The 14516-nt window shown below is 39.3% G+C and overlaps 1 protein-coding gene across 1 annotated transcript; it reads left to right on the forward strand.

Moving 5' to 3' along the window:
* Positions 1-1726: 1726 nt before the first annotated feature.
* tgm2l (transglutaminase 2, like) lies at positions 1727-12032 on the forward strand. The gene is made up of 15 exons (XM_034684721.1): positions 1727-1831; positions 3268-3438; positions 4769-4999; positions 5434-5552; positions 5977-6105; positions 6530-6707; positions 6912-7053; positions 7150-7253; positions 7567-7709; positions 7801-7900; positions 8029-8174; positions 8583-8712; positions 8839-8999; positions 9663-9799; positions 10980-12032. Exons 1-15 carry the CDS (start codon positions 1816-1818, stop codon positions 11152-11154), a joined length of 2082 nt encoding a protein of 693 aa, XP_034540612.1. The 5' UTR covers positions 1727-1815; the 3' UTR covers positions 11155-12032.
* The last annotated feature ends 2484 nt before the right edge of the window (positions 12033-14516 follow it).

Consider the following 14516-nt stretch of genomic DNA (forward strand, 5'->3'; position numbering starts at 1 on the left):
TGTGTTGAATAAAATAACTTTAAAAAAATATCTGATCAGAGCTGAACATTACCAGATAAAACGCATATTAGGGAATGTGGGTGACTGCACCAGGAGTCAATATGAGGTGTTTTGGCTTCATGGAAATTATGTTCCCAGCTGTAAATTGTTTGAGCATGTCAAGCCCAATTATAATACTCTAGGGAATCATGATCCCCATCACCTTATTTCAATGGAAATGTGTTATCATAGGGTTGTACTTAGTGTCACAATACGTTACACAAGGTCCTGAATCAAAGATCAGCATCCTTTTTTAAGCTGAAGGTCAACTTCCTGTTAAAACTGACTGGCTCGAAGGAATTTCCTTATCAAGACTATGCATACATTTTAGTTGGCACCTAAGGCTGTACATAAGGGTAGCAGGTCATTGGGCTGGATGAGCTTCATTAGAATGCTAACATGCAGAGGTTAAGCTGGTGTAATGTTAGCATGTATTGTTTACTCAGTGGAACAAAACATTATGTTAGGGTGAGACTGATGTATCAAATAATTGGTCAATCTTTATTCAATCTTTGTATGGAGTGTAATTACAGGTCATCAGGGGTGTGTCCAGAACTTTTTGACAGGAGTGACCCAACTGGGGTTACCCACCTGACTTATGCAGAGAAAGCAAAAACGTTGTGCTCCCACACAAATTAATATAATTTCTCTCATCTAATCTACTTTAACTACTTACGTTTTTAGCTCCCTGCTATCATACAGCTGGTTTTTTTTTTATTGGGTATAATTTTTGATTTCTGATCGTAACACATCAAATCCCCTTTTACGTTTCCTGTTCAAGACAGGAAAGTCATTCCTCTGGGCAAGGGGGTTCCACCTCTGTGCCTGCTTCAGAGGTGAAATGAAGGAATGACATCAAAGCTTTGTTATGGCTTCACTTAAAAAAGGCAAGAGTGGCAACAAATAAATATTCTGAACATGACTCTGTAAGGGCTCAAAAGAAGATTTTTCAATACCAAGTCCTTCCAAAATTTACTTTTCAGTGGTCATAAATCTTGCCCATTTTTACTGACAGACAAAGTTTCGGTTGCATCAGGAGAAAAGCATAGGATACTACTAGATTATATGTGTTCAGTTATTGAAACAAATAAATAAAAAGCTGTATGAAAGATACCATTGATTGAGAAATTAGTAGTTAAATGATGCATTCTTAAACAACTACAGCCTATGCCACTTCCTTTGGGATATGATTTATCTATTTCTGCCTAATTGAGATGAAAAACAGGCTTCCATCTGTTATAAAATTCTTGAGAAATAAAGTAGTAACGCAGTTGGAATTTTGCCAAATGTTCATATTTCTCTTGAGCAGTGACTTTAACACATTATTACTTCATTACTTGAAGACTGGATATCAACTCCTCCACTGATTTCACAGCCTTTAGTGTCCCAGCCCTTAACACACTCACTGCCAAGCACAACAGCATCCACCCGTCAACATATAAGGAAACAAAGACCCCAGTGTGCCTCAGAGGAGATGAAAAACTCAGTTTAAACTATCAGTCACACACTACAAACACACACACACATGCACTCCCACAGAGGGTTGCAGGATTTTGGTAAGTGATGTCAGGGGTTACTTAGGGAGGTGAGGTGGAGTCAGTAAGTGAGCGAGTGTCTTGGGGTGAGTGTGTGTAAGAGGAATGGGAGGGTCAGTCAGTCTTGTGCTGTATAAATACCAGACTGAGATGGATACCAAGCTAGAAGGACGGCGTGTAGAGGCACCTGAGGACACACACAGCAACATTTTAACAGACTTCTAAAGAATCAGAATCTGCAATGGCCAATCATAGGGGTAAGTGGTTGAACTCTGTCTCTCTTTTTTGGCAACTTCCCCTGCTCCCTTTCTTTTACCCTGTATTACAGTTCTTATGGCAGATGGTGATATGTGAGATATGTGCTGATCTGGACTCTTCACTTGGGTGTGATATGGCCCATCCTAATTCCTGCAGCAAATGCTAGCCTAAGTAGGACAGGGATCAGACTACCAACAGGCAGCTTCGTTTATAAACCTGGTGTTAGATTGTTGTTGTTTTTTGGAAAGCCTAAATAAACTGTACTATTGTGGTGCAGCAGTAAATAAAGTGAGCCACATTTGCTTTTCCCTTTTTTCAACTACAGTTTTTTTTTAAACACAAACAGCACACTGACAATGCCTGCTGCCTCGGATGGATATATCTCTTAAGCAAACTGACTAATGTTTGTGTCAATAAAATATGAACATTAGGTTACAGTGATGATCATCGCTGGATGTCTTGTTGCTTCTCTGTCTAGCAACACTTGAAAGAGACTTCATCAATTTTGCAGACGTAACAGCTGATTTATATAAATGGAATTATTGACGATTGATTGAAAGAATAAATTGAAGAATGAAACTACATATTAAAGTCTGAAAAAAAAGACATGTACAAACCGTATTTCCCAGATGAACCAGGCCATATTCATCTTTCAAAGATTTTTATTGAGGACAGACTCAGGTTTTTTGGCATTAGAGCTGTTACCATTGCCAACAATTATTGAAAGGTACAAAGACCAATTGTCTCCAGATTATAAAGAACAAAGCCGCCAAACTTGTAATCATACCCAATAAAGGTGACCACATTACTGTTCTAGCCTCCTCATACTATCTCCCAGTATGTTTTAGAATCAATTTTAGGATCCTACTCCTGAAGACAAATAATGGCCTCTCTCCATGCTACATATCTGACCTCTTGGTCCTCTTACCCAGTCTTTGATTGAGCTTATTTAGACTGTCCTGTTGCTGACTCCATCATTTTAAGATTTTAATTGACTCGGAGTTTTATTTGCCTTTTTGTTTTGCTTTCATTTATTCCTGTAAAGCACATTGACGAAAGAGTTTAGAAAAGGGCTCTGTAATGAACAACTTTATTATTTGACTTAGCCAAACTTAATGATTCCTCATCCTTTCTTTTTGTAATTTATGCTAAACTAAGTGTCTCATAGCTCTATAGCTCAAATGTCCCAACCCAGAGATGTTGTTTTTTTTTATTTAACTCTTGAAAAGAAAAAAGTGACATGGCTAAGTCTATTGTTATTATACGAACTGAAAAAACTTGATCATCAAGTTCAGACTTATCACCAAACTGCAAGATAACACCCTTGACTAAACTCCTTCATCGTAGCAAAGTTTCCCCATCACTTCAACAATATTTAACTCATATTTAACTAGCATATTGAAGGTTAAAGTGTGTTTCTGTTGGATTCTGTCAGGTTTGATAACCAATGTGGATTTAAGAAGCCATGAAAACAACTTGTTCCACCGTACCAGAGAGATTGATCGGGAGCGTCTGATCGTCCGCAGGGGTCAACCTTTCTCCATTACCCTGCAGTGCTCTGACTCTCTGCCCCCCAAACATCACCTAGAGGTCGTTCTGCACCTTGGTGAGTCCAGCCTGACATGGAAGTCATTATAAAAAAGGGTCATAATTTATGGAAAAACTATTTGCATAATGTGTTCTCAAATAACTTAACTATTTTCTGTAAGGACAAGCATCATGTACCAATACACTGCTCAATTATGTCTGTGCTTATAGTCTGCATCAAAGCAAGGATAAATTCATTATAAACACATTGATTCAGTATAAATTCTAAGATGAGACTTAACTATCATGAGCACGGGGCGATGGATTTGCAAATAACTTTAATTTTAGACTGAGTAAGAAGGTTAGCTAAGACTAGGGGTAGCTAGCACACTTAGCTAAGTACCGTTAGCTTAGGACCATACACCACACACAAAGAATACTAAGCACATCAAGTTTCAACAAAAACTTTTATGTTTATCATAACAGATAATATAATTTGGAATCTGGCAGTCAAAATGACTTCTCGTGGCCTTTCTAGTGGAAATGGAATTCTGGCCCTTCTAGTGTTTAAGCGGCAGCCATTTTCCTATGTAGTTAGGGCTGTAAGGTTAATGTTGTGAAAATTGTATTCCAGGTTTTTAGTCATATAAATTGAGGTAACCTTAGAAGTTATTTTTTCTTTAAAGAACAATGTAAGACAAAAGTGTATTCTGCAGCGATACTGAGCCAATGATAGTTTAGCAGATTTGATGAATCAGCAAAATAATAAATGACAGTCGATGCAAGCATTCAACCACTTCCCCTTATATTAGCTAACATCACGTTAGCCAATACACATAGATCGGTTCCTTGCTAAGACACATAATGTTGTCTGCAAACATAATTTTAGTAGGTAATTTATAGTTCTCCGAATGTATTTCATAAAACTGTTAACAGTCATGTTATGCAGTCAGCCACTTGCTGTTATCCAGTAAAGGCCTGGATGCTAACATTAGCCACTTAACGAAAGTGTAGTTTAAGCTTAAAGTTTACAGATTTTCATCCCTAATTTCTCTATTCATTTTTTTTAATGCTGATTAGTCTGAAAACATTGAACTGTGAAGAATTGTCAGTTATTTACAATACTGAGTACTTGGAATACAACAGTTTTATATTTCACACCTTGAGTATGACCTCACAGAAAAATAGCCACCACATGTAAATATGGTTAGTAGCCTACTTTGGGATAACCTCTTTCTGGTACTGGTCCAAATGTCCTTCTAGCTTGAGAAGGTATTTGAGGGAAATAAATCTGCTCTTCTTGCTCTGCTGATTGTGTAATATTGTCTAGGGAACAAAAACAAGATTAGTTGATGGCATATAAAAGTGTAAAATATATGAATTGTAAAATACTTTGTATTTTTCTTCAGGTAAGAGAGATGAGGTGGTGATCAAGGTTCAAAGTGGCCATGGTGCCAGAGACAAGTGGTGGTTTAGTCATCAGGGAGCACAGGATGAAATGCTCCTGACCCTTCATAGTCCTGCTGACGCTATCATCGGTCAGTACCATCTGGCTGTGTTAGTGATGTCGTTGGATGGGCGCATTGTGGATAAGACTGAAAAAACTCAGTTTCACCTGCTCTTCAACCCATGGTGCAAAGGTAAGCAAAGTGCTCACACATTTCAATCTGCTCTTTCTAAGAGGTCAAGGTGTCTGCATCATGCAGCTTGCAAACTTCATCATGAAGAGGCTGACATTTTAATACTAGTTATGACTCAGTACCACAATCAGATATATTTTTCAGTTTAGCCACAGAGTATAAACATGAAGCAAGGCAGGCTGAATGTGTTTGTCTCACAGTTAACTATGGCTTTATGTCGTTACATGAGCCAGTTTATTTACAAGCAATTCATTCTCATAATTTCTCATCACTGCCCTATAGCCTTACCTGCTTGGTGCGCCCATAACCAAACCTTATAAAGGCCATCAGCTATATAGTATTACCCTGACAGAGAATAGAGCACTGTTAATCTCAGAAAGCAAAACATGAAAATTCATTTCAAACCTTCATTTATGTGGTTGTGTCTGTACCAGATGATGTGGTGTACCTCCCTGATGAGAGTCAGCTCCAGGAATATGTCATGAATGAGGATGGGGTCATATTCATGGGGACCTGGAACTCCATTAACAGTATTCCTTGGAACTATGGACAGGTATCTTTGCACGCACGCACGCAGGCGCGCAGGCGCGCACGCACGCACGCACGCACGCATGCACGCACGCACGCACGCACGTTGTGTCTATGAGCTATGCATGTCTGTGTCTGTCAGGTCAGTAGGTGGCATGTGTGAATTGTCACAGCAGTGTGACAGCAGAGACTCAGAGCTTGAGTTGGATCTGATATTCTTGTTTGTTGGATTGGGGGACGCTTCTGGACGGAGGTGTCAGAATGTAACTAAACCACACAAACAAGGGCCTGTCTCTTCACAGCCCACTGGGAGGATAGAGAAAGACATTCAGGAGTTGGTGTAGCAGATTATCACTTACACACAGACCAACCAGAATGGAAACAATTGTGATTAGGAATGTTTATAAAGAAGGTTAAGGTTAATCACTTGTCTTTCTTTTCATTCTCAGTTTGAAGACAATGTGATGGACATCTGCCTTGAAGTCTTGGACAACTCTAAGGATGCCCTGAAAAACTCACTGGATGACATTAAACAGAGATCAGACCCTGTCTATGTCAGCAGGATGATCACTGCGATGGTGACGATCTCTTCTTCTCGCTACTGAAATAACACTGACATGTAAACACCGGCACACGTGTATTAGATTACAGGAACAGATATGATCCTGAGTGTTACAGTAAACATGCTGCTCATGAAGGCTTTGCATTCAGTGTGGTTAATACTTGGGCCCACTTGTTTAAAAGCAGTCTAAAGTAAAATGTCTCAGTAAAGTATAATTTATAATCTTTAAAACAATTCAAATAAGTACAAGTTCTCAAAAAAAATACTCATTACACTGATGTGAGTAAATGTAATAACTTTTTTAATAAATTGGTCCCGTTGTTGTAGCTGCTCTCTTAACAAATAACTGAACAATAAATAGAAGTCAACCTTCACATGCTCAAAGGTTACTTCATGCAGTGATTTACAGATTTCTCTGTATGATTTCTCCACCTGTGCAGGTGAACTCTAACGGTGACAAGGGCGTGTTGATGGGTCGCTGGCATGAGCCGTACTCTGGAGGAGTAGCGCCCTATCGGTGGACGGGCAGTGTGCCGATCCTCAGACAGTGGAGCAGAGCTGGAGCGAAGGCTGTGCAATATGGACAGTGCTGGGTGTTTGCTGGGGTTGCTTGCACAGGTGAGGCACTCACAGATGTTATTATGCTGCTCTGTCGGATTTCTCAAAGCACTAAAGATACATTTTCAAAAACAGCTTCCAAGCTCAGCAACACAACTGACCTGCAAAAAGCTGTAACTCTCTCTAAACCTTAAAAGAGAGAACGCAGGAAGGAGAAAAGGGAAAGAGTCATTCCATTTATATGATGTGTGTTTTTCTTCACAGTGCTGCGCTGTTTAGGAATCCCAACACGCCTCATCACAAACTTTGATTCAGCTCATGATGTGGATGGAAATCTCTCTGTGGACTTCCTGCTGAATGAAAGACTGGAGAGTTTTGACAGAGAAGGCAAGGGGGACAGCAGCTGGTAGGAACACACACACAGACACCAGTTCTCAATAATGATGATTTAGTGATTTAATTTGTTAATGATCTTTCTCCTCTGGGTACCTGGTGGTTTAAGGAACTTTCACTGTTGGGTTGAGTCCTGGATGAGGAGAGAGGACCTCCCAAGAGGAAATGATGGCTGGCAGGTTTTGGACCCCACCCCTCAAGAACTGAGTGATGGTACATTTTTTAACATAATCTCAATTAGTTACTTTGCTCTTCTTCTGATGTCTCTCGATGTTTTAAGGAGACTTTTCACCTCATCCATCAAACTAAAAAACATCCTGCCTGTTGACTCTTGTCTATCTTCTTTGATGTCCTTTCGTCGTGACATGTTGGAATTTAAAGCTGGTATTTCATCTTAGCTTGATATTTTAACTGAAGTTCTACTGTAAAAAATCTGGGACTTATTTCCTTTCATTGCATCAACCACCCAAGGATACACAAAGTGCTGGAAATAAATGTAAGAAAAATGATATATTCTGCTCCTCAGGTGAGTTTTGCTGTGGTCCATGTCCAGTGACGGCCATCAAGGAGGGAAATCTTGAAGTAAAATACGACGCTCCATTTATATTTGCTGAGGTGAATGCTGACATCGTCCACTGGATCATCAAACCAAATGGTCAAAAGCAGAAGGTGATGACTTTTTAATTTCTTTTAATTTAATCTTTTATATTTTTATAGCTGAAAAAGAAGATTACATTTATGATTGTTATCATTGTTACAGATCAAATCAGACCAGGGGAGTGTGGGGAAGAACATCAGCACCAAAAGCATTTTTGGCGACTACAGAGATGATGTCACACTACACTACAAATATCCTGAGGGTGAGTTGAGAAGTGCCGACATCCTTCTGTAACACTGTATTGATCTCTGGCTGTTCAACCTGAGTGATGTGTGTTAAAAGTCCTATGTGTTTACTGTTAGTTGTTATGTACCTACATTGTGTTCACAGGCTCCAAAAAGGAGAGGGAGGTGTATGAGAAAGCAGGGCGTCGGGTCACACAGCCGACCAATGAGAGTGCAGAACCAGCACAACTGCAGGTGTCAATCAAGAATGCCAGACCTGTGTTTGGGACGGACTTTGATGTGATTGTTGAGGTATGCAGTGCTAAGACTTTAGCTAAAATGTATGGAAATAAGAAAATGAGAAGGGGAGAGTGGGGACTGCTGCACCAAGGAACCATATCATCATGTCTTGTTTCTTCAATAGGAAGCATGCTAGAAAAATGGCATTAATACTGCATACGCTCAGTTAGACCTTGAAACAACCAGGGGAAAAAAGGACACAATGAACAACTGCTGCTGAATTTCTTAATTGGAGAAAAAAAAACTTTGACCCAAAGTTGATCAAGTTCATGAAAGATGTAGGTGCAGGTTGCTGTCAGATACCCTCTTCGTGACACCTCCAAGCTCTGTGACCTTTGTGGTGCTTTAGTACAAAATCATCAGAGTGATCACTTTATTGGCCCATGCATTGATCCAGTCATTTGTCTATGGTGTCTGCAGGTGAAGAATGAAGGAGTCCGAGAGGCCCATGCTAAGATGACCATGCTGGCCATGGCTGTAACTTACAATTCTCTCCACCGAGGCGAGTGCCAGAGACAAACAACCAACGTGACAGTGCCGCCTCACAAAGGTTAGAATCTCAAATCCACCTAAAAACACAAAACAACCATGTCATCTGCACACTTGTTTTTATTTTGCTGGTGTACCTGCAGTTTGAGCTTCATTCTCCTGTTCAGCAACGTTTGTTTGTTTTCAGTCCACAGGGAAGTGCTACGTCTGCATTATGACGACTACGGCAGGTGTGTGTCCGAGCATCATCTGATCAGGATGAAGGCACTCTTGGAAACTTCTGGGGAGGACGAGCCCATCATGGCTATGGCAAACATCCCACTGAGCATGCCTGAAGTCCTCGTGCAAGTAGGGACACACTGAGCAAACCCAGACAGTAGCCATGAATAGATCCTTATAAGGACTGATATATCTCTCTCTATCTCTCTCTCTCTTGCAATCCTACTTGAATAAGGAGCTAAAAGAATGGCACAGCACAGACTAAAAGAGTTTGACAAAGACATTTATTTGACATTGAAAACAACAGATTCAACAGTCCTGAAAGAAAAAGTCTGAAATGATGAAGTATCAGCACAGTTACCAGATGTTTTGATATGAAGATTATACTTGTAGCTTTAAAACTACCCTCTATGACTTTGCTGTATTTTTAATATGCTGAAGGCTCCTTACATCGATTTAGACTGGCCTCCAACTTCTTTAACTGTTTAGAGAACCCTAAAATATGAATGCATTTTGGCCCAAGGAAGAAGTGTCTAAGTCACGTTATTCTGGGGAAGTGTTTGGTTCAAAACGTCCACTCTCATGTGGTACTTTCATGTAACAACATTCATATTGGACTGCTTCATGAATCAAGGGAGTCTTATCTTAATTCTTTATTTTGTGCCAACCTAAGGAGGTTTGGTGTTCAAGTTGTGGATTCAAAACCTGCCTCCATCCAGTTTGACCAAGAATTGAGGAGTGAAGAAATATTTTTTTAGAGAACTAAACTACCGTAACACTTTCTTTATGCAGGTACCAGGGAAGGCTTTTGTTTGGGAACCAGTGACAGCCTACTTGTCCTTCACCAATCCTCTACCAGTTCCTCTGAAAGGTGGTGTGTTCACTGTGGAGGGGGCTGGCCTGCTGTCTAACACAGAGATCCAGGTTAAGTAAGTATCGAGCCTGTAGAGGTGGACACCAGTAATCAAAAATCTTACTCCATTAACCATTAATTCGTTATCAAAGATGTGAGCTTTGATAAAAGTGAATCTGTTAATTCTGTGGATTAACGAATAAGTAACATTGATTTTAAAACCTGTTGAATCTAACGCTCCCCCCTTCTTGCTGCTACACAAAGTGTCCCCACGATCTAGTTCTGGTAAAAGCCTTAATCCAAACAAAAGTTAAAAAAGTAATGCTGAAATGAATGATTAGCAGATTTACAGACCTGTGCACAGCTCTGTGAGTCAGCCACTTGAACACCAGGCATGTGCAGAGAACTGAGATCTGAAATAAATCCTCAAAAATTCATCCTAGGCCTGAATCCATACATCTTAGCCACAAATATATTGTTAATACTGAGGTGTTTAAGACCATAAACCTCTAAACCCAGAAGCAAAGACTCTCAGCTAGAAACTCAAAGTTAGCACTTAAATCATAGAGATATGAGATTAAAAGGTTCAAAAAGAAATAGAAACCTTGAATTGATAATGTTACATTGTTAGAAAAGTTGAAGGAATTAAGATTTTCTTTTTGTATTTCTCAAAACACAATTTAAAATTTTTTAATGAAAAAACAGATTTTTTTCTTTATTACAATTTTTCTCATTTTATTTTTTATCAGTTGTTTTTTTATTAAATTTTTAACATTTTATCATTTTGAAAATATTTTTTAATTCAATTTTCTCTTTTTTCACTCACAAGTAGGTGTTAGTAAGAGGCTTTTTTTTTTTTTTTACTATTTTGAATTAGTTGTAAAACAACAACTTAAATATATAATACATATAAATGTATTTTGAAAATGGACTGCCAGTTTGGTCAAGTGGTTGAGTCTTGGGCCCCATGTACAGAGGCTGTCGTCATAGGCAGCCTGGGTTAAATTCCAACCTGGGGTCCCTCTCTTGCATGTCACTCCTCACTTTCTCTCCCTCAGTTTCCTACTCTGGATAGTCTCCTATCCTCCAAATAGAGGCGTACAAGCCCAAATATATAACTCTAAAGACAAATAAGTAAACAAAGGCCTCGACTTATAATAACAGAGCCTTACATTTGCTGCTGTTCTTTAGGGAATTCAACAAAAACCAAAACTTACCTCTGTGTGTGTTTTTCTTTATTTTTAAATCTTTTTCAGAGGTGATATATCTCCAGGACAGAAAGTGTCTGTGAAGTTTGCCTTTTCGCCCGTGCGGACCGGAGTGAGGAAGCTCCTGGTGGACTTTGACTCTGACAGACTGAAGGACGTGAGGGGAGTTGCTACTGTGGTTGTCCGCAAGAAATACACCACTGTATTCACTAGATATCATTAACAAGCTCTGAGCACACTGAAAGTGACACATGGTGTTATTCTGTGAGATTATGCGGCATTCCCTGAATGTGAGAGGAGGAGCTGCTCTGCCTCAGTGCTGAGGTGCATAGCAGACAGTTTAAGTCAGAGACAGAACAAACACTGCAAAACAAAGGGAACTGATCAACACACAAAATATGACAAAATAAAAGCAGCTGGCTGGAATGATAACTGTGTACTGTGTACTGAACATGCAAACAAAATTGTATTCCTCAATGATTGGACATTACAGAGAGAAACTAGGAACATGCTAATTATCTTAAACTGCTTTGTGGCAGATATGAAAAGGTTGCTGTCTTTCTATTTCAGACAAATCAGAGAAGATACTTTCTTTTTGCTTATCTTTAAGATTCATCTTCTGAACTTATTAGTAATTTTTTGTATTTTTAACATTAACCAAATGCCAAATCAGAACTTTCTTCAATCCCAAGCCTCTCTTCTCTAACCCTCTGAATAAGAGTCATTATGTGATGCCATATGTCAAAGTTTCAGGAGTAGGACCCCTTAATTGGCTTCCCTGCACTAACAACAGCAAGAAGTTTGACGTCAAATTCAGAATCACTTTTCCAATTAAATAATTGTCAAATTGCATCCTGTTGATGGTGTGGTGCAGGGTTGCAAACATTGTGCTGTGTGCTTTTGTTATGTATTTTTACAGAAAATATCTGATCACACAAATAATCTTTTTGTATTTCATTCACTTAGCATACTTTTGCACTGTAAAATTGTTGCAATATAATATTGTGAATACCACTTTATCACACAATATCTATTTATGCCTTTGTATGCTAATGAGACGTACATGTAGTGTGCTTTAAATAAATATCTTTCACAAGCACATTCTTTGGTCTGACATGTTTCAGTGTTGATGTTTGTGTTCGACTGAAGAACTGGTAATGAGAATAAACTGTTTTTAAGCAAAAAGTTTCACAAAAAAAAGTCAACCTCCAATGTAATTATCAGTAATGACTATTGTTTAAGTTTAATTTTCTAAATCTGTCAGTATAGGCTGAGCAAATTTGGAGAGATGTGAGACTGAAAGACAAAAACCACCTCCGATGTCCATGTTTTTAGAGACTACAGAGCAAAAGTCCTTTGACTCACTAGTATGGAGATTTATATGAAAATGTCATCATTAACGTAGGCCAGCAGCAGTTCAGTGGAAAAGCAGGTGCACATTCTGCAGCCTCTGACCTCTGACCTCTTAAACATCTTTTCAGGGCAATCTGCTTGAAGACACACATTACTCTGTGTGTTTACAAAAACAATTAATTCACATGGGCTCTTACTGTGAGGGATGTGTGTGTCTACATAAGCACCACTCACACTTTTCTGAGTGATTAGCTCACTGGTCTCAGAGTGTATTTTGATGTTGAGTAGGTCTCTCCCACAGCAGCCTTTTGTGTTTTCTAAACCATTGTGTTTTTGTTTTAACAGTGTTTCCTGCGTCCCCCTGCAGTTTCCAGTCACCTAACAATGATTTCGATTCCCCCTTATCTGAGTTTTTTCAGCTGGTTTGTCTTGGCTCATTAATAATCTCCTTTTCCCCTCTACCGTCTAATTGTATTAAACAGGAAAGCTGGAGAGACAGGAAAAATGGGGAGAGTGGGGGTAGACATGTAGCAAACGCTAATGGCCAGGAGTCAAACCTGCGACCGCTGTGTTGAGGACTGTAGCCTCTGTATAAGGAGCGGGTGCTTAGACCGCCAGGCCAAAGGCACCCCTAATTGCATGCTATTTACTAAACACATACCTGAATCAGGCACTCTGAACCATGAGTTGTGAAGGGCCAGGCCAATTTTTGTGTGGTTTGTTAACATTCTAATACCTCTGTCCAGAAGTTTTCTCCATCCAACAGACTTCCTGATCCAGAAGTCTAAAGGTCTATATCTCTGCCATCACACTGCTGTAACAATTCACGCCACCTTCTGACCTGACAGACACACACACACACACACTGAACTCATAGACACATTACGTGAGTGTGTGTGTGTGTGTGTGTGTGTGTGTGTGTGTGTGTGTGTGTGTGTGTGTGTGTGTGTTTTAGTAAATTGATTCAATTGCAGGGAATACTCCTGGTGTAAAACTCAGGTCCACTGCAGATGACTCATTTGTATTAAGTCAGGGATAATGAGTTGGAAGTTATAGGAATGTCAACCTTGACTGGGTGAGCAGGTCTCTGATGCAAAGGGGAGTTTTCTGGCTGGTCTGACCAACATCATATACAACGTTTTGTGGTTCTTGGTTATTGTAGCAGCAACTCTAATCCTAAAGAGATTCTAATTCTAAATTGTCCTGCTTATTAATAGGCTACCAGCTAAAAACATAAACAAGTTGACACAAAACATTGAAGAAAAAATAAGTGAAAAAGGACAGCATGTAGGAGTTGTTGTTTTTTAGATTGTTAAGTATTGGATGCCCGAGGAATTTTTACAGCTCAGCAAGGACGAAAGTCAGGCCTTGGTTACTAATCCTGGAGATTAGGGACAGAAACTGAACATACAACGACAGGCACTGGCTTTTATTCCATGTGAAAAAAAATATAGGTGTGATATGGTTCTTTATCTGTGAAGTGCAGAGACTTCAGTTCACACTGTGATCAACACCTTAACTAAAAACTGTATTGCTCTACTTTTCAGTCTCCCTAAAAAATAATTTTCCAATTTAATCTGTTCCAAAACTACAGCTACTCAAGTGCAGCACAGATCATACCAATTTTAGTCTTTGCAAACATACAGGTCTGGCTATCTGTATTTTTGAGATTTGATTTTAAGTTCTTGTATTCCTTTTTAAAGATCTTGATGGTCTTGCTCATGCAATTCTTGGAATTTGCTTTTATCTTGTGAGCCTGCAGGAGCCTTCACTCCTCCCAGAAGAGGTATTTTAACCCTCAAAGATTCACTGTTGTAATCACCGTTGTTTATCAACACAATGTTTTCATACTTTTTTATTTAGAACAGAATTTTGTCAAACTTAGAAAATTCATTTCTTGTTGCATAATTTGCATTTCTTTCCTCCCTCTCTCTCTCTCTGTCTCTCTCTCTCTTTCTCTCTTTCTCTCTCTCTCTCTCTCTCTCTCTCTCTCTCTCTCTCTCTCTCTCTCTCTCTCTCTCTCTCTCTCTCTCCCTCTCTCTCTTCTCTTGCATTTTTTAACTCTCTCTATGTCACATAAGTTACAAAATACTTGAATGATTCATAGTGTCATCACATTCACTTTCTTGGTCACACAAAGATGAGGAAATCACTCCATTATAAACGACACAACACAGCTGCTGTAGCCCACACATGTTCACCCACAGAGGACTGTAGGGTTGTGCATCAGTC

Source organism: Notolabrus celidotus, chromosome 6 (genome assembly GCF_009762535.1).
Source record: "Notolabrus celidotus isolate fNotCel1 chromosome 6, fNotCel1.pri, whole genome shotgun sequence".
Taxonomy (NCBI): Eukaryota; Metazoa; Chordata; class Actinopteri; order Labriformes; family Labridae; genus Notolabrus; species Notolabrus celidotus.

Bases quoted from the DNA above. Each gene is read 5' to 3' on its own strand.
- tgm2l (XM_034684721.1), top strand. The intron at 5,553-5,976 runs GTATCTTTGCAC...TTTCATTCTCAG, and splicing joins TTCCTTGGAACTATGGACAG to TTTGAAGACAATGTGATGGA. The intron at 8,175-8,582 runs GTATGCAGTGCT...TGGTGTCTGCAG, and splicing joins ACTTTGATGTGATTGTTGAG to GTGAAGAATGAAGGAGTCCG.